The sequence below is a fragment of the Danio rerio genome, chromosome 4, assembly GCF_049306965.1.
Source record: "Danio rerio strain Tuebingen ecotype United States chromosome 4, GRCz12tu, whole genome shotgun sequence".
Taxonomy (NCBI): domain Eukaryota; kingdom Metazoa; phylum Chordata; class Actinopteri; order Cypriniformes; family Danionidae; genus Danio; species Danio rerio.
Genome location: NC_133179.1, coordinates 36,655,071 through 36,683,033, shown reverse-complemented (window position 1 = coordinate 36,683,033; position 27,963 = coordinate 36,655,071). Strand labels below are relative to the sequence as shown.

At 37.3% G+C, this 27,963-nt stretch overlaps 2 protein-coding genes and 1 long non-coding RNA gene across 4 annotated transcripts in view; 2 read left to right on the top strand and 1 right to left on the bottom strand.

Moving 5' to 3' along the window:
- si:dkey-165e24.1 overlaps nt 1-1,631 on the bottom strand; it is a 56,445-nt gene extending 54,814 nt beyond the window's left edge. For both annotated transcript variants that reach the window (XM_073947381.1, XM_073947384.1), the window contains exon 1: nt 1,551-1,631. The gene's annotated coding sequence lies outside the window, so the exon portion shown is untranslated. The remainder of the gene's footprint in view (nt 1-1,550) is intronic.
- A 656-nt stretch (nt 1,632-2,287) lies between these two features.
- Nucleotides 2,288-4,463, top strand: LOC110439595 (uncharacterized). Its single transcript, XR_002458592.3, has 3 exons — nt 2,288-2,548; nt 2,818-2,918; nt 3,802-4,463. It is a non-coding gene; the product is annotated as an uncharacterized lncRNA (long non-coding RNA).
- Nucleotides 4,464-6,887: 2,424 nt separating this feature from the next.
- Nucleotides 6,888-9,027, top strand: LOC141381693 (uncharacterized). Its single transcript, XM_073948000.1, has 2 exons — nt 6,888-7,308; nt 8,000-9,027. Exons 1-2 carry the CDS (start codon nt 7,114-7,116, stop codon nt 8,579-8,581), a joined length of 777 nt encoding a protein of 258 aa, XP_073804101.1. The 5' UTR covers nt 6,888-7,113; the 3' UTR covers nt 8,582-9,027.
- Nucleotides 9,028-27,963: the final 18,936 nt, after the last annotated feature.

The window sequence follows — 27,963 nt, the reverse complement described above, 5'->3', positions numbered from 1 at the left end:
AGTTCATTATGATCTGATTTACCTTCTATGTGTGATTTAATTGGACTGGATATCTCCCATAGAAAAAAGAAAATAATGTAGTGCTTGCAGGTTGAAGGACAGTAGTGGAGTAAAAGTACCGATATTGCACTAAAAAATGTACTCAAGGTAAAGTAAAAGTACATATATATATATAAAACAACTTTTATTGAACAACTATTTTGAGACAAAATTCTCGATAACAGTAGTTTGAATATTTGTAATTTTTTTACTTTACATCACTGGTTGTGACATGATTTTATAGTTTTTTAAGCTCATATGACTGTATGGAGCAGGAGGTATGGCAGACCTTTTAATTTCTGGTTGATCACTAAGAGTAGCAAGTTGTGTGGAAATAACTAAATAAACTTAGTACAAGTGAGCAGGAGGCAACCAGACTATGAGGTATTAGTTAACTCTGCATCCTCTGACTAACTTCAGAACATTGAGATCAAGTCTGTGAGAAACACGTAAACCCTGAACATGAAACTCTAAGAGGCATTTGGTCCCAATTTGAATGTATAATTGAAGAGTATAGGAGCAGATATAAATCAAATCTCTAAATTGATTCATAAACGACAAATGTGACCTGTTTATAATTAGAAATAGTCTAAATTCAGTTGTCACTTAAAATTGGAGTCAGATTAAATTCAGAGCAGAAAACGAAGATTCCAGAAACACTAGAAAAAGCTTACAGGCATTTACCCTTCAGCCATTTATCAGATCACATTGTAGGACTGATAGAATGTGCTCATATGCAGTGTGTATCAACCCTCAAGAGACCAAAGCTGCTATTCATACCAACTAAAAGCAAAACTGTATTGTTTTAAATAATCCAGTATCGATGCATTTCGAAATACCTATATTTTTGACAACACTTCTGCAGGTATATCCTGAAATATTATTGACTGTGGGCGAGTCATCAAAACAACACCCAAACCACTGCAGCTGAAAATATTTATACCGTTTCTCTGAGCACAAGTGTGTTAATAGAAAATTTCAAGAAGATATAAAAGGTATTTGAGATTTAATCTGAGAGATCTCTTTAAGAATACTCAAAGCAGTATTGAACCTATAAAATAAGATTAAATAGTTTGTCATAACTTTTTATGTCTTTATTTAGTTAGTACTAAAAGCACGTCAAGCTGATAGTCAAGGGTTAAATGCAGATTGTATAAGAAACATCAGCTTGTTTTTCAGGAGAGCTTCTTCCTGTTCAACTGGAACATCTGGTTTAACTTTACTTTCGCGTTTGAGACTCTCAATGTTTAAAATTATGTTTTGTGCTGAATGATCTGAAATGATTAAGTCACCGTGATATAGAAGTGTATAAACATTTTCAGGGGATTAAAATTAACGTTTTTTTTTTTTTTTGGCACAAAGTTCAAATGACTGTTTTGACAAAAATCAAAAGTTTGTTTAATCAAAGTTTGAGGATTTGATCTTCAGAATCAGACATTTAAATCACACTCACACATAAAACCCCTTCATCATCTCCACAAATTAGCGTAATGTAGAAGTGTTAAACTCACATGCAGAAGTACAGACGCTCTTGTGCAGCAGGAACACAATCTGAGCTCTTTCACTCTTTCACTTCACTAAAACACACCTGTGTGATCTACAGGTATATCCTGAAAAATTAGTGGCACTGACATGAATATTCATGAGATTCTCCTGACTGTAGGGTGTGTCTTCAAGACAACACACAAACCACTGGAACTTAAAGAGCATATTGTAGGTTAAAAAACTGTTTTAAAAAGGTAGAATCGTCTGTGAAAATACTCTATAATACCATTGTGGCGAGGGGGCGTGGCCGAGAGCCGTGGGAACGGGGTGAGGCCACCGCGTAAGTGGATACACCTGCGGTGCGCACCTGCCTCGGATCCCACGGAAGGAGCTCTGGACCATAAAAGGAGGACCGATGGCAGAGGAAGCCGAGAGAGGATCGGGCCTGGACTTATTTTACTTTTGCTTTCAGTTTGACGGCAGTCTCCGTGAGGAGCTGCCGTCCGTTTGTTTTGGTTTAGACGGCAGTCTCCGTGAGGAGCTGCCATCATTGTTACTAATAAATATTTTAAACCTGCGTCGGTTCTCCGCCTCCTTCTTCCCGGCGGCGAAGGGCCGTAAACTTCATTACAACCATAAAATACCATATTAAAATGTTTTACGAAGTGCAATGGCACAAATTTTAAAGAAAATGTGTCTGTTTTCCCACTTCCGCTTTTTTTTCTAACCACCCTGGTGACATCAGAAGAGTGACTTATCTGACAGACGCGCGCTGTTTACAGTGGGGCAGAGGAGCTAATAGCAGAACTGGTTGTTAGTTTTGGCGTAATTTATCATCATCGTGGTATATTATTGCGTTTATGGAAACTGCACAAACTCCAGCCTGTCAACAGATCAAGTCCACAAGTTTCCTCTTGCTATTTTGGTTCGTGAAATGGGATGAATCCGATAAGAGCGATAGCTGACTCGAACGGCGAGAAACACTCCTGGATCAGTCGGAGATGCAGCTCGATGGCTGTACACGGTAAGACAACTCGTTTTTCGTTTATGTTTGTCAACTTTCAAGTCCGTAAGCATTATTCTTTGAGTAATTTGAAGCAACGTGATGTGTTTACTTTGGCACTGTAGCACTGCTGCTAGCTTGTATTGTTAAGCATATTAAATATACTTTTTAAAGCATGTAAAAATGTACACATATGATAAGATGGCTAGTAGCATCAGTTTGCTAATATAATAAATGTCTTGTATAGTTACAGCGTTGTGACTTTGTTTGCTTTGTGATGTGTTTATTAGACTTTAGGAGACAGATGATGACCCGGAGCTGAAGGCTTTCTCTCCACTGGCCTCTCGCTCAACCGTGCTTCACTTTGGCTCACAGAGTAACCTCAACTAAGGTAAAGTGGATTTTATATTCGCACATTCGATTAGTGACAGCTTGTGTGACACATTCTCAGTATTGTTTACCATAGTACTTTTATTATAATGACTGAAATCACACGTAAATATGACTTAAAAACCACATTAGCACTATTAAACTGACAGTGAACAATGTTGTACTTTGATTGTCATTGGCTGCTAACATGATATTAGGGATTAGCAAATAATACTCTTCTGAAATTATATTATTAAGGAGAAAGTCAGAATGTGTGAATATAAACCAATTTTACCTCAGACATTCACCTCGTTCATCGGGTAAAATATTATGACCCCTATCGTGAATTATTTGTACGTTACATGGTATTATTTGATAACAAAAACTAGAAGGGCAAAGAATTACTACAATATTTCTATATAATGCAGGCAGGTAAACTCACACTATCTTTGACTTTTTTTTTTTTAATATTGGAAACGTGTAACCATTGACTTCCATATCTGTTTTTCCCACTATAGAAGTCAATGGTTACAGATTTTTAGCTTTCTTCAAAATATCTTGGTTTGTGATCAACAGAAGAAAGTCAATAAGGTTTGAAACCACTTAAGGGAGAGTAAAAATATTCTGTCCTGTCAATGAGGAAAGGCACTTTTTATTCACATATGAGGAATATTCATCTTGTAGAAGAAAAACAAATAACATTCAAAAATTGAAGTTTGTTCTAACATGCTCAACTTCTAATGGGTACAGTCTACTGCATATGTGAGATGGTTTGCAGTTCACTATCCAGGGGTCTGCAAATGTGGTTGGGTTTTCTGTATTGTGTTATATTAAAAATCATATGGTGAATTTTAAAATATACTTTATTAATAAACATGATTTAAACTTTTGCATTATTTCCCCAGAATATATGCATCAACTCTCACTGCGTGTCTGACAGTGGACTACTGGAGTTTATCACAGGCTCGACGAGAATGCAGAAGTGGCCAATACATTTGCTCTCCTTTCTAGATCCTTCCAGCGGGTTTACAAGGATGAAGCTGTTGGCTTCTTTTTACACAGCATTCACAATTTAACACACATTAAAGACATGATGGTGTGGCACCCACATAAACGTTGGCCAACTTACTGAAAAATAATTTTAGGTTTACTTTTAAATGGGTCTGATGATATATTTTCCTTTCAGTATACACACACTCACACAGATACTTATACATATATAAAGAGTAAAAATGCTGGGTATTAACACTGCTTATGATTTTGTACTATATAAATAAAACTTGAACTTGAGTTGCATTAAATTTGAACTTGAATTAGGGTTGAAGTTTATTTAATCATAAATGCAGATCAGATCTGTTGATCAAATCTTTGTAAATATTTTATACTATAACAACTGTACTTGTCTTTTTATGGATTGTAGCCTAAATGGGATCTGATACAGATAATCTTATACCCAATGAAAAAAAGACATTTAAAAACTTATTTTAATTGTTTTAATATTTGATGTTGTTTTTATTTTAATACAAAAGCTCTGAAAACCTTTTGTAAAATAAAAAAGATTTTCCAGTACCTTGTTTACATGTTTCTGCATTATTCCAGACGTTCTGTGTTATTTGTGTTTTGTATTCACTTATCTACTATTAAAAATAGTGTCAATGTGGCATTACTGTGTTAAATGCTCATTAGTTTCTGTACTGGTAAGTATTAATACTTATAGATGATTAATACTAGCTTTGCTGTTGCTAGATAAGGTTTTGTTATCTTACATATCTCTCTGTAAGCCAACACTGGCCTCAGCATAAACCTGCTCTGTTCTCCCTCACAAAAGAGTTAAATTACACTTCTCAGACTGCTGGTCTGTCTGCTCGTCTGTCCACAGGCTTATAATTGTATGGCTGTGGTCTGTCGTTTGTGTGAGTCTCAGAATATCTTATCTCGGCATCCAAACGCGCACCGTGATCAGTTGTCTTCATAGTGTTTATATGCGCGAACTCCCTAGTCCTACGTTACTTCCGGTCTGGCGATTCAAACGCGGAAGTAAATTTCTGTGACTTAAAACGACTCCAAACGGCTTAATAATATGCTTTAACGTTTATTTTAAAGAAAATCAAATTTTTACTTTACTCTTACACACATTGTCTCACTGGGGTGTCTAACCTACAATATGCTCTTTAAATAATACTCAATATTTGATTCAGCTGTGTTTGTGTTTAACTTTTTACTTTAAATAATGTTCATGTAACTTTTAATATATATCCAGAAAGGTATAATAAATAATCTGATGGGTATTTTGAGCTGAAACTTTAGACACATTTTGAAGACACAAAAGACTTATCTTAAATCTTGAAAGCAGGCTGATGTTCACAGTGAACCCTTTACCAACTTCTTGTGTAATAATAAAATATTTTTAAAAAACTTGAGAAAAATGCTTTATATAAATAAAACATTGTGTAATACTATACGCCCAATTGATAATAAAATATAAAAATATAACAGTGGCTTATATTTAACGGTGCTCAGAGTATCTGCACAGGTTAATACTCCTAAGAATAAATGCATTATTTATTACTGGATTTTCGATGAATTGTATACTACACTGCAGACCTCGATAAAATCCCATACCAAAAATCTCAAAATCTAAAGAAATAAATAGAAATTGGTAAACTACAATACTTTTTCTGGCAGGATTTGATCTGATAGGAAGTGTTTTTTGCAGGTATTTTTTTCCACATTTTAACAATTACAGCATTATAAACTATATTGTCAGAGGCAGGACTTATAGTGTCTTACAAGTTTCATAAAACAGTGCATTGATGGTATTCTGTAAAAATGTGTCAATTTATAATTATCCAATTGTTATTTCTGATATGCCAATATGATTATAGTTATACAGTACTATGCATGGGCAGACTGAGACAATGTTAGGTTAGGACATTCCACACCCACCTAGGGTATGATTTGGTAAAATTAACTATTACTGGTGACAAGTTTGGTAAATTAAAGGTGTAGGTTTTAAAGAGTTTTACTCTTCATTGTATGCCAATATTTTCCTATTGTCTTTATTCGTGAGATGTTGGGAAGGCCTTGATTTGGGCCTAGATTGTTAGACTCTGGCCAATACAAAATATTTAATCACCTTTAAAAGCATAAATAACCCCCCCACCCCCCCAAAAAAATAATTAACAATTTACTCCTCCCTTATATGCTTACAAATCTTTGAGTTTCTCTCTCCTATAAAACACAATATATGATATTTTAAAGGAGGATTTAGCGCAACATTCCAGTCAAGACAAACAGAATTTGGTTTAATTGATATGTTTAATTGATGAATTGAGTTAAAAAGAAATGATAATTTATTCCACATAATATTTACAACTAATACAAAGTAACCTTTTTTTCTTATTCTTAGGATGGCAACACCGTACAGCTGCCCACCACCACTGCACATCACCTGTGTTAAAGTGCACAGTAGCCAAAAGGCTGTGACATTTATTAAACATGAAAACAAAATAATGGTTGACACCTACAAAGTCACATCTTTATGTGCCCTTACAGATGGTGATGTAGTTTATCTTTCCATAAAAAATGGCAGTGACCCTGAATTTAAAGAGAGACACTCATATATCGTAAAAAATGTAACCAACTCAAACAAATATGGCCGCTGATGTTTATTTGTAAATAAAGGCACCATCAAATTTAAGACGGCTCCTCTAGTCAAAAGTGAGGAGGCTAAAAGAGCTGCAAGGGAGGTCCTCTGTCCTCCTTCACGACCTATAACAGGAGAGGAAGAGGATATCTTCAGTGAAACTGGGTACCTGAGTCTACGGGGACAGTTAGAAAAAGTAAGTGAATTCATTCATTAATTTTCTTTTCGGCTTGGTCCCTTTATTAATTTGGGGGTTGCCACAGCAGAATGAACCGCTAACTTATCCAGCATTTGTTTTACGCAGCAGATGCCCTTCCAGCTGCCAGCCATCTCCGGAAAACATCCACTCATACACATATACACTCATTCACTACAGACAATTTACTCTACCCAATTCAGCTGTACCGCATGTCTTTAGACAGGCGATTTCTGCTAATGTTGACATTTCAAATCACCAAAACAAACAGTCCGACTCAGTGACAGTAAATTCCTGTCCCAGGATTAAGAAAAAAAAAAAACACTATAGTATAGTACTGACATTTTTGTCATTTTCCAGGTTGAAGTGCCCAGAATGACTCGCGCTCACATACCGATCCTGGACCTGCAGATGAAATGTGGCTCCGTAGTACACGATGTCTCAGTGTGGCGGGAAGAAGCACTAAATGAGCTCTATGTCGGGGACATCATTGAGCTCAGTCACCTGAAAGTAAACGGAAGACCAGATGGAAGAGCAAAATTCGACTCTTCCAATCACACAACTTTTAAGGTACACATTATATGCTGCACATCTGTAATCCACACACATTTAAAAGTGTTAACCTTCAAGAGACATAAAAAATGTTGAAATAAAATGACATTGTTGCCTTAATAACGATTATAGTAGTGTCAGATGCACAGTGGATAAAACATCACAGAAGGCTGTTTGATTAAAATAACACGAAGAGTACAAATTAAACTTTTCCTTAGTTTTTTTTTGTTGTTGTTGTTCTGTTGTTTGCATTACATAACTTATTGGAAAATGTATACGAAAAAAAATATTTTTTCTACCAAAATGTAGTTCATGTGATGAATCTGAAAACACTTATTTGCAATTAGCACTTATTGCTCTTTTGAATAGTTTCTATAAAATACTGTATGTGCAAATCAATTTGGGATTTAACTTAATGAACTAGCTCATTTGTATTAAAGGCACAAGCAACAAATCAGCTATAATATCATCACAGCTCAAATTTTAAATATAGAGAAAGGTATCATAAATAATCTGATGGGTATTTTGAGCCAACATTTTACAAATACATTCTGGAGACACAAAAACTTATCTTAAACCTTGAAAAAATTAATAAAATAGGCACCCTTTAAAAAAAGATAACTTAATCCACAGAAAATACGGTTACTTTCATCAAATGCAGGTTGAATATTTTCTACTAACCTTTTCTAATTTTTTTTTTGTTTTTCAGCTTATTGATAGGCATATCCAGGAGGCAGTTCTTGAGATCGTTGGAGTGTCAGAGATGCACGACAAGTTCATCCTCCTGGAAAGCCATATGGATGAGTACATAGTGCCTGTACATTTTCATGCAGGCACTATTGAGGAGCTGGCAAACCAGCTCCCACTTCAATTAAAACTCAGGCACATCTGTGGAAGCGTCCTCCACGTGGAACCAGCCAGTGTGAAACGGGTCCCTCCAGATGTACCTCGTGGAGGATCTGCTGGTGTGGAACCGGTCCCTCCAGACGTACCTCGTGGAGGATCTGCCGGTGTGGAACAGGTCCCTCCAGACGTACCTCGTGGAGGATCTGCCGGTGTGGAACAGGTCCCTCCAGACGTACCTCGTGGAGGATCTGCCGGTGTGGAACAGGTCCCTCCAGTTGTACCTCGTGGAGGATCTGCTGGTGTGGAACAGGTCCCTCCTGATGTTCCTAGTGGAGGATCTGCCAGTGTGGATCAAGTCCCTCCAGATGTTCACAGTGGAGGATCTGCTGACCCCGATCAGGTCCATCCAGAAGACACTCAGGACTCAATGGACTGCCTTTTCTAGGGTTTGTGAGGAAAGATTCAAGGGGTGTTCATAAAACTTTCACCTTTTTAATAGCGACATGTATAATGAATATAACTTTTTTGCATGCTTATCACAACTGCCATTAGGTGTCACCAAGCTAAACATAGGTTACGATGAATTTAAGTCATGTTGTTATGAACGTGTTGCCATGTCACATTATGTAATTTTTGCATTTAAAATGACATAACTGTGCTAATGACAGTTGTCATAAGTATGCATAAACTCTTTCATATTCATATCGTGTCATGACTCTAAAGTTTTCATGACAGTCTTATGAACAACCTTCAAGTAAAGTTTCCAGTCTGCTTAATTTTCTCAATTAGGCTACAGTCATTTAAATTTGTTCTTTACAGTTCTGTGTTTTACCTTTGTTCTTTACAGTTTCTATTTTACATTAGGCTAGTTGAATTAAATATTTGAAACAATGCATGTGTATTTCGGTGTTGTTAATTAACACAATTATACAATTGTAATTAATTAAAAATGAAATGATTTGTGTAAATTGTGTTTGTTTACCATTATAATTCTGCATTACATAGTAAGTCTAATAATTTCACACCATTAACTATCATAAAACTTTTTGAACTATATCAGACTTTGTCAAGTCAACCTTTTAAGTTTTAATAATAATTATGTTATTTCAATTATATATTGAAATTATCCATTTGCCAAATTCTCATCACCCACCTCCATCACGGAATACAGGAAACAGTAAGTGTGAATTCTTTCAAGCTTTATTAAAGTGAAGGTACATGCTGTAAAACATTACGAACTGTGATACAGTGCTGGTAGTGACACACTTAATTTTTTTTACATACCAAGTTCATAGAGGGACATGTATTGAAAGAAGCGAAAGGAATAAGTGTTCCTTGGTAGTGATTCTATAGTGTTTGTTGTTCCTGAGCAGTACTCGGCTCCCTGCACCCAATCATAAAACAAATTGTCTTATGGAAATCTGTAAAGTTCAGAGATGGTGTAGTTTTATTTCAAATATTAGGTACCCTTAACAGTTTTTGTAATACTTTTCTTTTAATAATCTAATTTCTCTAATTTTATTTGATGTTCATTTAAGCCAATTTTTAAATCTGAGGTTTTAAGTATTTCCATTGTACATCTGTTCACACATTGAACGAGGGTATATGCCGAGCTATTGTTTCTTCCCATATTGAAAAACTACCGGTGAACAGTTATTGTGCCTTTTTCAATTTTATAGTGTTCCTTTTAAAGAATTGATGCTGTAATGTAATTAAAATATGCTCAGTTAAATAGACTTCAGTGTTCATTTAGTTGTTGAAGTATAAACAGAGATGAAAAAACGCTTTACAGGCACGCACCTGTCAGGATCAGAAGACAAGCGCAGAGCTAGTGGTTCTTTCCATACTGATATATTAAAAATTTTTTTTACATACATATACACATATACATACATACATACATACATATATATATATATATATATATATATATATATATATATATATATATATATATATATATATGAGAGAGAGAGAGAGAAATACAGTTTCTGATATGGGAAAAAACATAATCTGTCAGGGTTTCAGGAAGGATGAGGGAGCGAGGACTCAATTGCAACATAAGATGGTATTTATTAATAAAAATAAAACAAAAAGGACAACAAAAACCACCCCGAGGGGGAAAACATAACTATAAAACAAACACTCAAACAAACTTGGATGGGCTGGCAGGACAAACAGGACTAGATAGCACACGACATGGAAATAACGACGACGAACTGGCAAAGGACTGAAAACATGAGGGGGATTATAAAGCAAAAAGTAAATTGACACACAGGTGAACATGACAAACTAATAATGAGTAAACAAGGAGGGTGGGACTAGACAATAGATGGGAGAGCGCATGACAAAGAGAGACAATACAAGCCATGCGCTCACATAAACCAACACTGATGCACACGACAAAAGCACGTGACCACAATGTAAACACCGAGCCACGTGCTTTGACAAAAGACGCAAGACACGAGCGCACGATAAATGAAAATTCACCGTGCGCTCACACACGCAGCCTGCATGCTTCATCCCATCGCCGACCGAAACCAACAAGACTGAGACGCTGGGAATGAAACACCACGCTGCTGACAGACGAAAACACAAACAAGAGTACAAGAGCGCACGCGTCTGAGGGACGCAGAGCGTGCGAGCGGCCACGTCAAGCAGGAGCGCGCACACTCTGCGTACACCCACGACGGCGCGCGCGCACACAGAGACAGAAACAGGACCAGACATAGGTAGTGTCAGAGCTCTGCCACCAAAACAAGAATTTACACGACCAGAATGGCAGAACCCTGACATAATCGGGATTATTTTGGTCATCGTTGTAATTGCGAATTATTTAAAACGATTATCAGTTGAAGTGAAAATTATTCGCCCTTCTGTGAATTTTTTTATATATATATTTTTCAAATTATGTTTAACGGAGGAATTTTTCACAGTATTTCCTATACTATAATAGTATTTGACCATCACATTAAGATGTGTATGCTCTGCATGTCTCCGAGCGGCGCTCACACACCCAACAGCATATGCTCTTTCAGCGCGCTGTCTCTTTAAGAATAGTGAGGCTCTGTTATGGCTTCTCTTTCACATGTCTTATTGACCTTATTTTCCACAACAAGGGTGGCGCCATTACGCTCATTTTATCATCTCACTTCCGGTTTCGAAGGATCTAACGTTAGTCGTAAGCTTCTACAGCAAGAATGTCAAGCATTGCGTGTTCAGTTCGGGGCTGCCATAACAATTGGATAAAGAGGAGAAACCAATTACAACAACCGTGTTATGAACACAGAGTGACCCGGTCGGAGTGTTGTGGTGCACCTTACGATTTACATCCACCACCTAAAGATGATGAGCACCTGAGGCAATGGCTGAAGGCGCTCAATTTAAAACAGCCACCCAAGCGCCCTTACGTGTGTTCTTACCATTTCGTTGACGGAAAGCCAACTGATAGACACCCTTACCCCAAGAAATGGCTCGGCTACGAAGCTCCGGTAAAAAAGCCACGCCGGGTGCTGCACTGTAAAAAATTGCTGTTAAAAAACGGTCAGATTCTACGGTAAAATAATGTTTTTTCACTAAAACAGTAATAATCTGTTAAAAACAGTGCTTTCTGGGTAACATTTTTGTTTTCGAGAAAGTAACCAACTGCAGAAAACTGTGAGCTAACAGAGTTCAGATTCGATGTTTTGAAGTCTGTGTTTGAAATCACGCTTTGTGTCCTTGTTCACTATTTCATACACTAGTTAACTAATATAGTTCACCTGACAATTTTAATGAACACTAATGAGTGAATTCAGACACTGATGAACACCTGCTGTTAATAATTACAATTACTGAAGAAAATAAACAAGAAACACAAACAGTGACTTGAGTTACAACATTAAATAAAATCAAATCAAATAAAACAGCTTCAGTCTCAGCAGAGGATCATTAAACAACTCCACAAACAACAGCAGACACACACTTATTACTGACTGATTTGACTTCCATACTATTCTCATTGAGATCCAACAGAAATTAAGGTGTTTTTTGTGTCACCGTAATGGAGTGAGGGGCTGGTTTAGTTGGGCTCTTCACCCTTGATCTCATTTAAGATGACTTTCCAGCTGTTGTAATACAGAGTTTACAAAACGTTTGTACTATAGCAATAAAGTTGGGAAGTCAATAAATAGAGAAATCCATTTGTCTGAAATTAGTTCTGATAAATATTTTGGTATAAATCTGGAAGAAGGGCCACATGCAATAGATTTTATGCTTAGTTGCAGGTATTAATTTAATTAATGAGAAGTGGAAACAGAAAAGATACCTCTGTAATTACTTAACAGTTAAGAAATAACATACAAAAACAGTTCAATTTTGACAAATACACACTCAGACCTCATGAATCTGACCTTGTATCTCAACAATGGTAACATCTCAAATGTTTCATGCTGCAATGCATGCTGGGAGTGGCACTGTACAAATATCCCAGCATGCATTGCGGTATAAATAAATGTTGTATAATGGTCTAACAGTTTTCTTTATTTGTGTTTGATTCTGCTGTTGTTTATGTTTAGACTTTCAGTTGCCTGTTTGTGAGTTAAACTGTTAATTTTGTTAGTTGTCACCATTATTGAGGTTCATATGCTGATTATTGATGTCTCTTTGAGTGCGATTTACACCATAGAGCAGTGTTATTGTCCAAGATATTCTTAAAAACTTCCAGAAATCATTGCCATATATATACATATAATGTAAAACAATAGATTTAACATTAAATAGGAGCAGTAAATTTTATTATACTAAATGAGAACAGACTCTGCCATTTATTAGCAACATGAACATCACCAGATCTTATTTAGGTTTTTGGCTGGTTTGCCACATCAAAGGAGCTTTTCAAACAAAGTTCTTAACAATTGCAGCAGCCAAGATATATAAATGTTTAAAATGACAGGGCTAAGAGCCCAACTAAAGCAAACTCTGTTCTCCATGATGGTGACGTAAAACTTTCACTTTTTCTCAAGAAGAACTTTAGTTAATGTTATACAAACATACATGTATTAAGTAATAAGTGTAGCTGGTGATGATGTTTGTAGAGTTGTTTAATCATCCGCTGATCATTTAAATGATTAAATCATTTGTTGTTCTTCAGGTTATTTCATTATAAAGCTGTGACTAAAGTTTTGTATGTTCTGTTCTTGTTTTTTCCCTTCAGTATTTCTTCATTTGTTCATTGTTAATCCTCAATTATAATTTAATTAGTCAGTTAATTAATGAATTTACTTCAGCTTTGCTACATGTTTTTTGAACACTCAGTAGTGTGGACACTTCAATTAAAACTGAAGTATATGCTCTGGGGTTTAAAGGGTTAAAGGTGTGAGAGGTAAAAACACAGTGTAAAAATGTATTTTAACAGTAATATACTGTTAATTTACACAACGGAAGTAGACTGTAAAAAAACAGTATATTGCTGGCAACCACAGCTGCCAGTAGATTACTGTTAAATCAAGGAAAAAACAGTATTTTACTGTAAAACCTGAAGCTAATTTCTTCTGTCTGTCACCGTTGTGGAGGAGAGTAGAGCCAGTGTATGAGTTAAAGATGAACAATGAACTGTTGATGTTATTCTGCATGTTTCTCTATTTAAAGATAGCGGCTGTTTAGTTGCTGATGCAGTCAGAATCTCTCTGGTGATTCCAGATTTACATGTATGTGTGCTGTTGTGAAAAATAAGACATTAGAGTTAAACCGAACTTTTCTAATTAACTAAAATAAGTTATCATTATAAGTATGCTTCTAAGCATATATAGCACATTACTTCATAAACTCATTCAGCAGTTGACCAAGTTGAGGCAGTTGCTTTCAGTGAGCAAAATGAGTTCACTTGAGTATTGTGTAAATCAATGTAGTCCATGTATTTTTACAGCAACATACTGAAAAATAACAGTACATTGCTGGCAACTGCAGCTGCCAGTATTTTACTGTTTTTTAACGGGACAATTTTTAACAGTGTGGAAAGGTTGTACGATTCAGGTAAGCCAACTTGTGTAGTGATTGCTCGCCTAACGTCATATTTCTGAAATGCATTCTATAAACACGTTTAAGCTCAGCAATGATGAGTTAAAAGTAATGTTACAAGAAGTCTTGTATGATTACAATTGGCCACATGACGTTATATTTCATATTTATGAATGCATTTCATAGTGAAGGTAATACAGGAATCATAGACGTTAGCAGGCCAGCTAACTTACCAATCCAGCACAGACGTCTAGGATGAAGACATTTGGGCTGTGACTACACATCTATTAAGCTTTCAACTTTAATATACCAACATCTAAAAATCATTAAACATATATGTTTAAAAAAAACAACTTAATTTAAACATTTAAAAGAATAACTTTAAATAAATCAAAGGAATGAAATTAAAATACATTTTGTAGTGTTCCTTTAATTTTACTTTACATATTCCTATCCATTTTCTCAAACTACATTTCTTATTCAGATAATAATACCGACCTGTATTACTATTGAATTAACTAATTCACACAATCTTCTATTGGTGCAATAATGTATTAATTGTCATTATGTACTAATTAAAAATTATGATTACATTTATTTCAACAGATCCATCAGTGGCTGCCAGTAATGCAGTGGACAGCTGTGAAGATTAACCTGTGTGCATGCCCCTGAACTGTGATGCAGAAACACAATGGGAGGATCTATCCGTCTCTGAGCACAGCTACACAAAGTCACAGCTCAACCTGAAGCCACCTACAAGGGATGCTGAAACCCAGTGCAATGAGTCACAGCTGCTGTATATAACGCTACTAAGAAAAAATGACCTTTGTCAGCTCTACACAGGGTTGACATTAGATGCATTTCATTCAGTTGCAGAGCACCTTACAAATACATACAGCAACAGCTTCCAGCTTCATCCATGGGATCAGCTCCTAATGACTCTGATGAAGTTGCGTCTTAATTTACTGCAGGGCGATCTTGCTGAAAGGTTTGCTGTTTCTCAATCCATCGTAAGCAAGGTGATTTTATGTTGGATTGACATCATGGAGGTGTCATGACGGTCAGTGACCACCGGAGGGCGCTGTAGTTCACATGCCCTGCCGGTTCCACTCTGGCTGTTTGCTCTGCCGATCTTGCTCGGGCTCCTTGCTATACCGGCTCCAGTCCAGCTGCCTCCTGTCCCGCCGGCTCCAGTCCAGCTGCCTCCAGTCCCACTGGCTCCAGTCCAGCTGCCTCCAGTCCCGCCGGCTCCAGTCCCGCTGGCTCCAGTCCAGCTACCTCCAGTCCCGCCGGCTCCAGTCCAGCTACCTCCAGTTCCGCCGGCTCCAGTCCAGTAGCCTCTCCAGCTGGCTCTCCTAAAACCCCCTGCCTTGTGTCTCCTTTGGGATCATCCATGGGTCATCCAGGGTGACCACCGGAGGGCTCTGTAGTTCACATGCCCTGCCGGTTCCACTCTGGCTGTTTGCTCTGCCGATCTTGCTCGGGCTCCTTGCTATACCGGCTCCAGTCCAGCTGCCTCCTGTCCCGCCGGCTCCAGTCCAGCTGCCTCCAGTCCCACCGGCTCCAGTCCAGCTGCCTCCAGTCCCGCCGGCTCCAGTCCAGCTGCGTCTCCTAAAACCCCCTGCCTTGTGTCTCCTTTGGGATCATCCATGGGTCATCCCTCCCGCCCCTCCCTGGTGGTCTAGTTTGTAAAGTTATTGTTTCTGAGCCTTGTCTCTGTTTTAGTTCCTAGTTTGGTCATTTGTTTGTTACTTTGTATTTTGATCACCTTGTTTGTTGCACTGTAAATAAATATCTGCACTTGGATTCGCACTTTTTTGGTTTTGTACTGTTTTGATCACGCCAAACGTGACAGGAGGAGAACATGAGGGATTACATACAATGGCTTCCCAAGGAAACGATCCAAGCAACAATGCCTCAGTGCTTTAGATAACAGTTTCCAAATACAACCTACATTATTGACTGTTCTGAGACACCACTTCAAAAGCCACACAACCTTGACTCAAGAGGCGAGTCCTACAGTCATTACTATGGGCAGAACACAATAAAATACCTGGTCTCCATTGCACCATGTGGACTGATCATGTTCATCTCACCTGCATATGGAGGAAGGTGCAGTGATAAATTCATAACTGCAAACTCGGGTTTCCTTGAATACCTTCGTCCAGGAGATGAAGTAATGGCAGATAGAGGCTTCACGATTAGTGATCTCCTCTATGAAAAAAAAGTAAAACTGGTTATTCCAGCATTCACCAAGAAAGGCATGCAACTCTCGGAGGAAGACACCACCAACACTAGGCGCATTGCCAATGTACGTGTCCATGTTGAGCGGGTAATCTGTGGATTGAAAACCTTCAAAATCATCTCTCAAACAGTTCCAATCAACCTTACCCCTAAAATTGACAAAATTTCGAGAATTTGTGCAGCCTGTTTACGTACACTGTTAAAAATTGTCCTGTTAAAAAACAGTAAAATACTGGCAGCTGCAGTTGCCAGCAATGTACTGTTATTTTACAGTATGTTGCTGTAAAAATACATGGACTACATTGATTTACACAATACTCAAGTGAACTCATTTTGCTCACTGAAAGCAACTGCCTCAACTTGGTCAACTGCTGAATGAGTGTATGAAGTAATGTGCTATATATGCTTAGAAGCATATTTATAATGATAACTTATTTTTTTTAATTAGAAAAGTTCGGTTTAACTCTAATGTCTTATTTTTCACAACAGCACACATACATGTAAATCTGGAATCACCAGAGAGATTCTGACTGCATCAGCCACTAAACAGCCGCTATCTTTAAATAGAGAAACATGCAGAATAACATCAGCAGTTCATCTTTAACTCATACACTGGCTCTACTCTCCTCCACAACGGTGACACACAGAAGAAATTAGCTTCAGGTTTTACAGTAAAATACTGTTTTTTCCTTGATTTAACAGTAATCTACTGGCAGCTGTGGTTGCCAGCAATCTACTGTTTTTTTACAGTCTATTTCCGTTGTGTAAGTTAACAGTATATTACTGTTAAAATACATTTTTACACTGTGTTTTTACCGCTCACACCTTTAACCCTTTAAACCCCAGAGCATATACTTCAGTTTTTATTGAAGTTTCCACACTACTGAGTGTTCAAGAAACATGGAGCAAAGCTGAAGTAAATTCATTAATTAACTGACTAATTAAATGATAATTGAGGATTAACAATGAACAAATGAAGAAATACTGAAGGGAAAAAACAAGAACAGAACATACAAAACTTTAGTCACAGCTTTATAATGAAATAACCTGAAGAACAACAAATGATTAAATCATTTAAATGATCAGCGGATGATTAAACAACTCCACAAACATCATTACCAGCTACACTGATTACTTAATACATGTATTTTTGTATAACATCTACTAAAGTTCTTCTTGAGAAAAAGTTAAAGTTTTACGTCACCATCATGAAGAACAGAGTTTACTTTAGTGGGGCTCTTAGCCCTGTCATTTTTAAAATGTATATATTTTGGCTGCTGCAATTGTTAAGAACTTTGTTTGAAAAGCTCCTTTGTTGTGGCAAACCAGCCAAAAACCTAAATAAGATCTGGTGATGTTCATGTTGCTATTAAATGGCAGAGTCTGTTCTCATTTAGTATAATATAATTTACTGCTCCTGTTCAATGTTAAATCTATTGTTTTACATTATATGTCTATATATGGCAATGATTTCTGGAAGTTTTTAAGAATATCTTGGACAATAACACTGCTCTATGGTGTAAATCGCACTCAAAGAGACATCAATAATCAGCGTATGAACCTCAATAATGGTGACAACTAACAAAATTAACAGTTTAACTCACAAACAGGCAACTGAAAGTCTAAACATAAACAACAGCAGAATCAAACACAAATAAAGAAAACTGTTAGACCATTATACAACATTTATTTATACCGCAATGCATGCTGGGATATTTGTACCGTGCCACTCCCAGCATGCATTGCAGCATGAAACATTTGAGATGTTACCATTGTTGAGATACAAGGTCAGATTCATGAGGTCTGAGTGTGTATTTGTCATAACTAAACTGTTTTTGTATGTTATTTCTTAACTGTTAAGTAATTACGGAGGTATTTTTTCTGTTTCCACTTCTCATTAATTAAATTAATACCTGCAACTAAGCATAAAATCTTTAATTCTTCCAGATTTAAACCAAAACATTTATCAGAACTAATTTCAGACAAATAGATTTCTTCATTTACTGACTTCCCAACTTTATTGTTATAGTACAAACGTTTTGTAAACTCTGTATTACAGCAGTTGGAAAGTCTTCTTCAAGGGTGAAGAGCCAACTAAACCAGCCCCTCACTCCATTACGGTGACACAAAAAACACCTTGGCTGTTTCTCAATTACAAGAACGCAGAGAACGGACTTGTGTTCTTGGGGAGAGCAGTCTTGCCAGGTGTCCTCGGAAGAACGAACTCAGGAGACCGCGAGGGCAGAGAACGCGTCCTTTGAGAATTGAGATGCTGCGTTCTTCCTGATGGTCACATGACCTTCATGTGTTTTAAATGGTAAATTATTTAAACATTACAGCCTTCATACAACGATTTATTGTTTTTCCCCCTTTTCAAAATATATACTTTGCATAAAAACATTATAAATATATGTTGCACAATATAAATAAAACAGATTTTGATTTAAATTTCAGCAAAGAAACACCCTTAATGTGTTTATTCCTTTATTAAGATGTCCATGGTAATGTTTACTTTCATCGTTTCATTTAGGGAAACTCCTGAGGTAAATAATTCATATCTATGAACTTTAATAAGTAATCAAAATAAAGTGCAGCGCTTCCCACCTCCAGTCGCAATGACTTCTGGGACTTCCAGAGCGAGTTCGGTGCTCAAGTCTGCATCAGTGCGTCCTCGATATCAAGAACACATCCGGGAAGTTTCACGCGTCCTCCGTACTTGCGGTCTTGAGTATTGGAACTGAACTTAGGCAGCTGATGATGACGTTGCACGAGAACACGAGGACGCGAGAACGCTGAAGAACGCATATTGAGAAACAGCCCTTAATTTTCTGTTGGATCTCAATGAGAATAGTATGGAAGTCAAATCAGTCAGTAATAAGTGTGTCTGCTGTTGTTTGTGGAGTTGTTTAATGATCCTCTGCTGAGACTGAAGCTGTTTTATTTTATTTGATTTTATTTAATGTTGTAACTCAAGTCACTGTTTGTGTTTCTTGTTTATTTTCTTCAGTAATTGTAATTATTAACAGCAGGTGTTCATCAGTGTCTGAATTCACTCATTAGTGTTCATTAAAACTGTCAGGTGAACTATATTAGTTAACTAGTGAATGAAATAGTGAACAAGGACACAAAGCGTGATTTCAAACACAGACTTCAAAACATCGAATCTGAACTCTGTTAGCTCACAGTTTTCTGCGGTTGGTTACTTTCTCGAAAACAAAAATGTTACCCAGAAAGCACTGTTTTTAACAGAATATTACTGTTTTAGTGAAAAAACATTATTTTGCCGTAGAATCTGACAGTTTTTTAACAGCAATTTTTTACAGTGTAGCGACATAATTTCTGATGTAGAGGATGAATAAATGTTTATTTGTAGGCGCATTGTATTTGTCATTAAATTTTGTTGTTTTGTCTTTAACAGTTTTGTGTTAATAAAAAATTAAGCAGGTATTTTAATAAACACTTACAATGAGATGTTACATATTAACATGTTAGCTGTAACAAATACTATTGAATTCCATGGTTACAGATTTCCTGCATTCTTCAAAGTATCTTTGTATTTGTGTTCAACAGTTCACGTGTAACAGGTTTGAAACAAATAAAGGCAGAGTAAATTGACAATTTTAATTTTGAACTGTAATTTTTTAACTGTCCCTTTAAGTTTGACTTTAAAAAATAAGACATCAAGTTTGCAAAATATTTTTTATTACATATTAAAATTAAATGGTTAAATCATACCTTTACAAGAAGGTCATCATGTGTATCTATAATCCTGGTAAAAAAACAAACTTACAACTTAAACATTTAAACTGATTTTACGCAATGGTTTACATTACACATTTTATGATAATAATACACAAATTATCACAATCTTGCTTATCAAAACTGATATAAAACAACTAATATAAAATGGTTCATTTTAAATGATTGTCTTCACCTTCTACACCCCAGCTTATTTAAAATGCAATCCTTATTTGCAAAGCTGCAAGTATCTTGTGGAAAGCAACAGACGGCCTGCTTGAAACTCATCTGACACCTGAGGGAGCATATACTTAAAATAAAAGGTTTTTAGTCTAGCTACAGTCTTGCTACAGAACTGCTCATTGTATGGAACTTGTAGTAGAACCTGCTGTGATGGAACCCAGACAAGTAGCATACAGGACCTCAAACCTAAACAAAACATGGCAAGCTGCACTGGCATACAAAAGCCCCGTGGACCATTTGGCTGTAGCTGAGGTATGCCATCCACCATCCTCACATCATACCTCTGACTTCTGAAGAGGTCCTCCAAAGACTCATCACATTTAAGGAGAGGGGATTTGATCTCCAGCAGTTCATGCAAGTTCAAAACTCCATCAGGGCTTGCTGACAGCCAGGGCTCACTTCCACACACAACTGTCCCTCTGTGACTGACAGTAAATCCTGAACTCTCTAGCCACTGTATTGCAGATGCTTCACTTTCTAAGCCATGGTTAGTTGCTGCATTCCCATGGAACCTGGGGTAGAGGTGCTCTCTAATAAATGTCTGAGGGTTACCTCTGATGGGTACCTTCTTTGCTGTGCTTGCAGTGATTCTAAGCTTACGAGAGTCATGCCACAAATGAGAAGAACTCTGCTCAAGTGTTACACGCTCCAGTGCTGCACACTTGCTAGGATCAATGGCCACTAAGCTGTCATAAAACAACATACACCTCTTGACAGTTTTTGGTGCCATCATGGTTAGCATGTGGTGAGGACGCAGGCTGTTCTGATTCCTCTCCCTGCACAGCACTCACACATTTGTGCAGAAGGCTTGACGCAGGCAGCCGAAGATGCTTGAGTCCCTCTCTGAGGTCTTTCTGGGTACTAAATAAGGGAGTGGGAGGAAGGGGGGCATTTTTGGGCATTCCCTCTGGCATCCGCAGCACATCAGTGGCTTGATGGTGGGAAAACTTTATGTCCATTAACCGCTTCAGGCAGAGGTTCCTCTGGGTCCCCATATTCCAGAGGCGCTGCTCATCTGTGCAGGCAATGCCAGTGAGCCCACTGGACACAGCATTTTCAACCTGACACCAAACATAATTACTGACAAATTTGTATTATTTTGTATTAAGATATGTCAAAATGTTCTATTATCTTATTTCAATATAATTTATTACAAATTACAATTTATGTTTACCTACCTTGTTTTTTTTCAGGTGATAGCACGATTAGACTTTTTACACTTAATATATGTGTACCAAATCTTACCTTTAGTATATTCACAGTGTGCATAATTACTATGCAAGTACATTTTCTTATATTTTTATATCTTATGTCTTTCAAATGTATGTATTTATACATGCACATCTATCTATCTATCTATCTATCTATCTATCTATCTATCTATCTATCTATCTATCTATCTATCTATCTCTCTTATATATATATATATATATATATATATATATATATATATATATATATAAATCTGCCTTAATAATTTTGCACACTTAAATATAAGACTTTTTCACTTCCAAGTTCGAGCCTCCTGTGCAATTATACAACACATAATTTATAAACATTCACTTACCTTACAGCACTTACCTCATAACTCACAAATTAAGAGATTTGACCAGATACTTAGTCTGCAGATGGTAACCAAGTCAGCAGCTGTATGTTATGACGCAAATACGTTAACATACTATTATACATTAATTGCTTACTTATGTTAACACAAACGTGACATTACCATACATAATAAATAATAACAATGAGTATTATTTACTTACCTTCTATAATATAGAGGCTGCGTGGCTACAGGACCTACCTAAACCAGCGATGCACGAACATCCTGTAGTCTCCACTGATCCCTGCTTACTAAGTAGCACCCACGCTGAGTGGCATGGACTGCTCGACTGGCTGGGGTGCACATTTGCTTTTAAAAAGACGAAGTCACCCTCGCTGTGCAATAGCACACGACCCACTTTCCCACTATGCAAATATTGGTAGGCCTCGGTACTTTTATAATTCTTCATAGACGCTCCATCTACTCCTTGTGAAAGGACAAAGTAATTGAAAATATCCCCGTAAGTTACCTCTGGCCACTTTTTCATATCGTCTACCCAGATTAACGGTGAAGATGGATGGGGCTATATGAGACCATCCGATCGTTGTAGTGAGGTTTCACCGTACTCCCAGCTCAAAACATTCCCTGAACTAACATTAAATGCCATTTTTCTAAAATCTGAAACAATCATCTGATGTACTGTGTCAGCGTACCGGAAGTTGGATGACAAAATGCGGAAGAGCGAAGAATAAAAAGTGGGCGGAGCGGAATAAGGTGAATACCAGGGCCTCAAGTTTAAAAAGGCCATTCAATTGTCCTGTGTTGCAGCTTTTATTAGTAACGTTTCTTTACTTTTAGATTCAAGATTCTTTCTAGTTTACTACATTTACTTTTTTGAGTAGAATACAAACTTGATGAATGTTTTATGATATAGGCAGAGTGACGGGTATTAAGTTTACAATATTAATACACTGTGATGATCCCAAGACTCCAGATTGGAGTATGTGGTAAATCCTGATTGGATGCCTGCATTACTCATCATTGGGTGTATAAAAGTTGTTGTGTTGGCTACCCCAGGATGCTTGTGGCTACTCAGGAGTCCTCATAGCAAGACCTGCCATCTCATTGACTCTTTAACCTTATGGTTTTGTTTTGCATCACTTATATCATGTAGTTAAAGTGTTGTTGTTGGGCTGGACTATATATATATATATATATATATATATATATATATATATATATATATATATATATATATATATATATATATATATATTATTCATTAAAATAAGAGGGGGGTCACCTAACATCTTTAAGAATAGAAAGATATACAGTTAAAGTCAGAATTACTAGCCCCCCCCCCCCTGAATTATTAGACTACTTGTTTATTTTCCCCCCAATTTCTGTTTAACGGAGAGCAATTTTTTTCAACACATTTATAAACATAATAGTTTTAAAAACTCATTTCTAATAATGGATTTTTTTTAAATCTTTGCCATGATGACAGTATATAATATTTTACTAGATATTTTAAAACACTTCTATACAGCTTAAAGTGACATTTAAAGGCTTACCTAGATTAATTAGGGAAACTAGGCAGGTTAGGGTAATTAGACAAATTATTGTATAACAATGGTTTGTTCTGTAGACAGTCGAGAAAAAAAATAGCTTAAAGGGGCTAATAATTTTGTCCCTAAAAATTGTTTAAAAATTTAAAACTGCTTTTATTCTAGCAGAAATAAAACAATTAAGACTTTCTCCAGAAGAAAAAAATATTATCAGACATACTGTGAAAATGTCCTTGCTCTGTAAAACATAATTTGGAAAATATTTAAAAGAAGAAGAAAAAAATTCGAAGGGGGCAAATAATTCTGACTTAAACTGTATATATATGGGGTGTACTGATTTTTTTTAAATTTGTTGAAATTATACATTTTTTTTAATTATTTTGTTAGATTAGTTATATGCGGTTTAGCTTTGGTACTGAAAAATGTAACAAATGTACACATATCTTACTGTATTTTTATGTGTATCTTTACTGCTAGTTTGTTAGAACACCACGAAATAAGGTTGACAAGCCCACCCATCAAATGTAGGTTAAATTTAGCAGTGGTGTACAGCACAAACACAAAAACTAGGCAACTTTAATACCACTTAATTCCTCACTCTGTCATCCTTCAGCCTCAAAAAAAAAAAAAAAAAAAAAGTTATTTAATGCTATCAAGTAACAGTGTTTTGTGAGTGCAGATGCAAAGAAATACAATGATCATGGAGGGTGGGGGGTTAGGACGATTCATAAAGGCCCATCTTGTCAGAGGGCTGGTGGTGGCCAGCGGCGCCCCTGATCACAATGCTTTCATGCTTTTGTGTGATGTATAAAATTGTTTAAGACATTTTTAAGATCTATAAGTTATTTGTGTATATACATAGTCTACAAATTAATTAAGATTTCAGTGCAAAAATCAATACAACCTAATGTATGTGTAAGGGAAAAAAAAATTATATTTAAATAATGAACAAAAAAATAGAAATAACATATTACTTTTAGAAATATGGAAGTTTTATTTTTAAATTCACCTCATTAGTATTTAAATGTAATGAAAGTATTAATTAAAAAAGGGATCTGTATGGGATGTACTCATTTATGCTGGGCAATGTATATAGTTTATGACTGTTGAGAGAGTCAAGAGATAAGTTGAGAGATGGGCGATTGCAATGGGTTGACAAAGTTCTGGTGTGTAGTTGGATGAAGTTTAAATTCTTTATCTTTTCATTTGTGTATTAGAGGTACAGCAACAAATCTTCTCCTATGGGACATGAGGAAAACTTTCCATTCCATCAGTCCAATGCTGCAGTGCTGTGTTGTGTCCAAGAGGCCATCCACCAAGTAAATCCCAAATCTAGAGGAAGATGTGGGGTAGTCAAAGAAGGGGCCTTGATGTGCAAATGTGGAGTAGACCAAGTACACCTCCTCTTTTTCAGCAATTATATTTCTGATCTTCGCCACCTTTCCCTGAATATAGACATTGCTGTTGGCTTCGTCCAGTTTGAGGGTGAAGAGCTCTGTGGTGTATTGGCTGTACTGTTGCGCACACTGAAACAATGATGGTAATGGTCCAGACATGTGTTTTTTTCTTACACCCAAACTTTCCTCTTTTTCCATTTGGATTGCCTTTCGCTCTGCAAGCTTCTTTACAATTTGGCAGCATGGAAATTCTGGTTTCCTAACAAGCCTTTTCAGTTTTTGCATGTAATTTTCAAATTTGAAGGCACTGAAGGAATCCAGATTTCCATCTTGTGCAAGGTGTACAAGATTGTGCACATTGTAGGAGATGTGCATGTGTCCATACAGCTTTCCAAAGTGCTGAACAAACAACACAGGTGCATCATTTGCATAGTCTGTTAACTTAAGCAGTGCTTTGTTCGACAGTATGAACACTCCCGTAAACAGCAGTAGGAAATGTTAATATAAAGTTGTGTGTAGGAAGTCTTTTAGGACCGGTGTAAAGTAGGAACTGGCGGAATTCAGAGGCTTTCCATCGGCCTACCTTATTCAAAAATCTTGGTCTTCTTGCAAACTCAACTGGCACTGTAGAAAATATTACCCCCCGCGACTTGGACTCTTCCAGTGACCCCCGCCGATCAGCTTGAAATGGGCTGATCCAAAGTTTCTTGCGGAGTTTCGGAAAGTGGCAGAGGGGAGAAAGAGTTGATGATGATAGGGGTTAGATAATTAAAGCTGTGCATTGTAAATAGTTAGAGCAAAAGGAGTATTTCAATCTGAGAAGTTCATTGATGGTGTGTGTGCGTACATCTAAAAAGTAAGTAAAACAGAATGTTCAATGCTTAGTTTAGTGAAAGTTCATACCTATTTGTTTGTTTATAAACTGTATCGAACCACTGTAAAGCTTGCCGATTTAGATGTGCACACATATGTTTATGTTTACAATTATCATTTCTTATATCTATAGTATTCCTGCCGATACATTTTAGCTGTAATCATACGCTATTAACGCACACACCTTAGGTAGCGCATGCGCTGTTACGCTGTTAACAACTTCACGAGTTATGGCGCTCCTCCAAGCTCTTTAACCTGACGCTGCAACGTGCAGTCGTCTCACCGAACGTCTCACTGAACGTCTCACTGACGTCTTAAAAAATATTTTTTTTGCTATTAAATCCATGCAATTTAAGACGCAGACGTGACGTTGACGTCACGTTGACGTCACGTAAACGTCACGTAAATCACGTGTGGCAGTGAAGTGTCAAGCCAGACGTTACGCGTGATTCACGTGTAGCAGTGAAGTTATTTATTTATTTTTTTGCTAACACGTATCATAACACGCTGCTCACACGGCTCAGTGCAGTGTGTGAGGCAGTGCACAATTTTCTTGCCCTTCATACATTCCTCTCAATGGACGTGACATCAACGTCTGACTTGTTACATGACGTCTGCGTCTACCTTTTTTTTTTTTAAATATATATTTTTGAGCAGTTTTTAGTGCGTCTGTCTGCTTTTTGCCGGCTAACTTATACAATATACAATAATTATGTGCAAATTAAATATAAATATGTTACCCAGATAGCATACAGTTCTGGGCCACATCTGGGCCAACTAAGGCACATATGGCTCACTTCTGGCAATGGCAGGAGACATATGGGCCAGATGTGGCCCGTATGTGTCACACCGGGTGTAGTATGAGTTGTGGCCTACTGTATGTGGGCCAGATGTGGCCCGTATGTGTCACCCCGGGTGTAGTGTGAGTTGTGGCCTACTGTATGTGGGCCAGATGTGGCCCGTATATGTCACACCGGGTGTAGTGTGAGTTATGGCCTGCTGTATGTGGGCCAGATGTGGCCCATATGTGTCACCCCGGGTGTAGTGTGAGTTCTGGCCTGCCGTATGTGGGCCAGATGTGGCCCGTGTGTGACACCCCGGGTGTAGTGTGAGTTCTGGCCTGCCGTATATGGGCCAGATATGGCCCGTGTGTGAACACCGGGTGTAGTGTGAGTTGTGGCCTACCGTATGAGGGCCAGATATGGCCCGTGTGTGACACACCGGGTGTAGTGTGAGTTGTGGCCTACCGTATGTGGGCCAGATATGGCCCGTGTGTGACACACCGGGTGTAGTGTGAGTTGTGGCCTACCGTATGTGGGCCAGATATGGCCCGTGTGTGACACACCGGGTGTAGTGTGAGTTGTGGCCTGCTGTATGTGGGCCAGATGTGGCCCATATGTGTCACCCTGGGTGTAGTGTGAGTTGTGGCCTGCCGTATGTGGGCCAGATGTGGCCCGTGTGTGACACCCCGGGTGTAGAGTGAGTTATGGCCTACCGTATGTGGGCCAGATATGGCCCGTGTGTGACACACCAGGTGTAGTGTGAGTTGTGGCCTACCGTATGTGGGCCAGATATGGTCCGTGTGTGACACACCGGATGTAGTGTAAGTTGTGGCCTGCTGTATGTGGGCCAGATGTGGCCCGTGTGTGACACATCGGGTGTAGTGCGAGTTGTGTATTTTTAGTTCCGGTTTAACTATAAATGAACGGGAGCCTTTGAAGTGGTTACAAATTATTAGAAATTGAAAATCAAAGTTAATTTGTCTTTCTAAGTCTGTACACTTTCGTTTTATGAAGTAGAAAATAGAAAATAAATATTGTAAATTAATGTAATGTGATGGAAGGATTTACATTTTTCCGATTGGCTACTTCTGCCAGTGGACTGCATCCCTAATGAGTGGGAGGGGCTTGCTGCTCAAACAAAACACAGACTCTGATGTGAAGCAGCAGCAGTTCTGTGTTTCCTGTGTTTATTAACATTATTGTCCCTCATCAGGCGGCGAAAGCGCTACACCTTCTCTGAAAATAATGACATCGCATGTTCTAAATAAGACTTTCTGAGATTGAAAATGATTCTTTAGGTTATTAAGAATAGGAATAAGCTATTGCTTATCCGGGAAAGTATATGTTTGTAACCTTATCACGTATTAATTCAGTTTATTTCCTCAATAATGGATTTATTTTTACTTTAAGGCTGCTATGAATATAAATTTATATTATCTGTT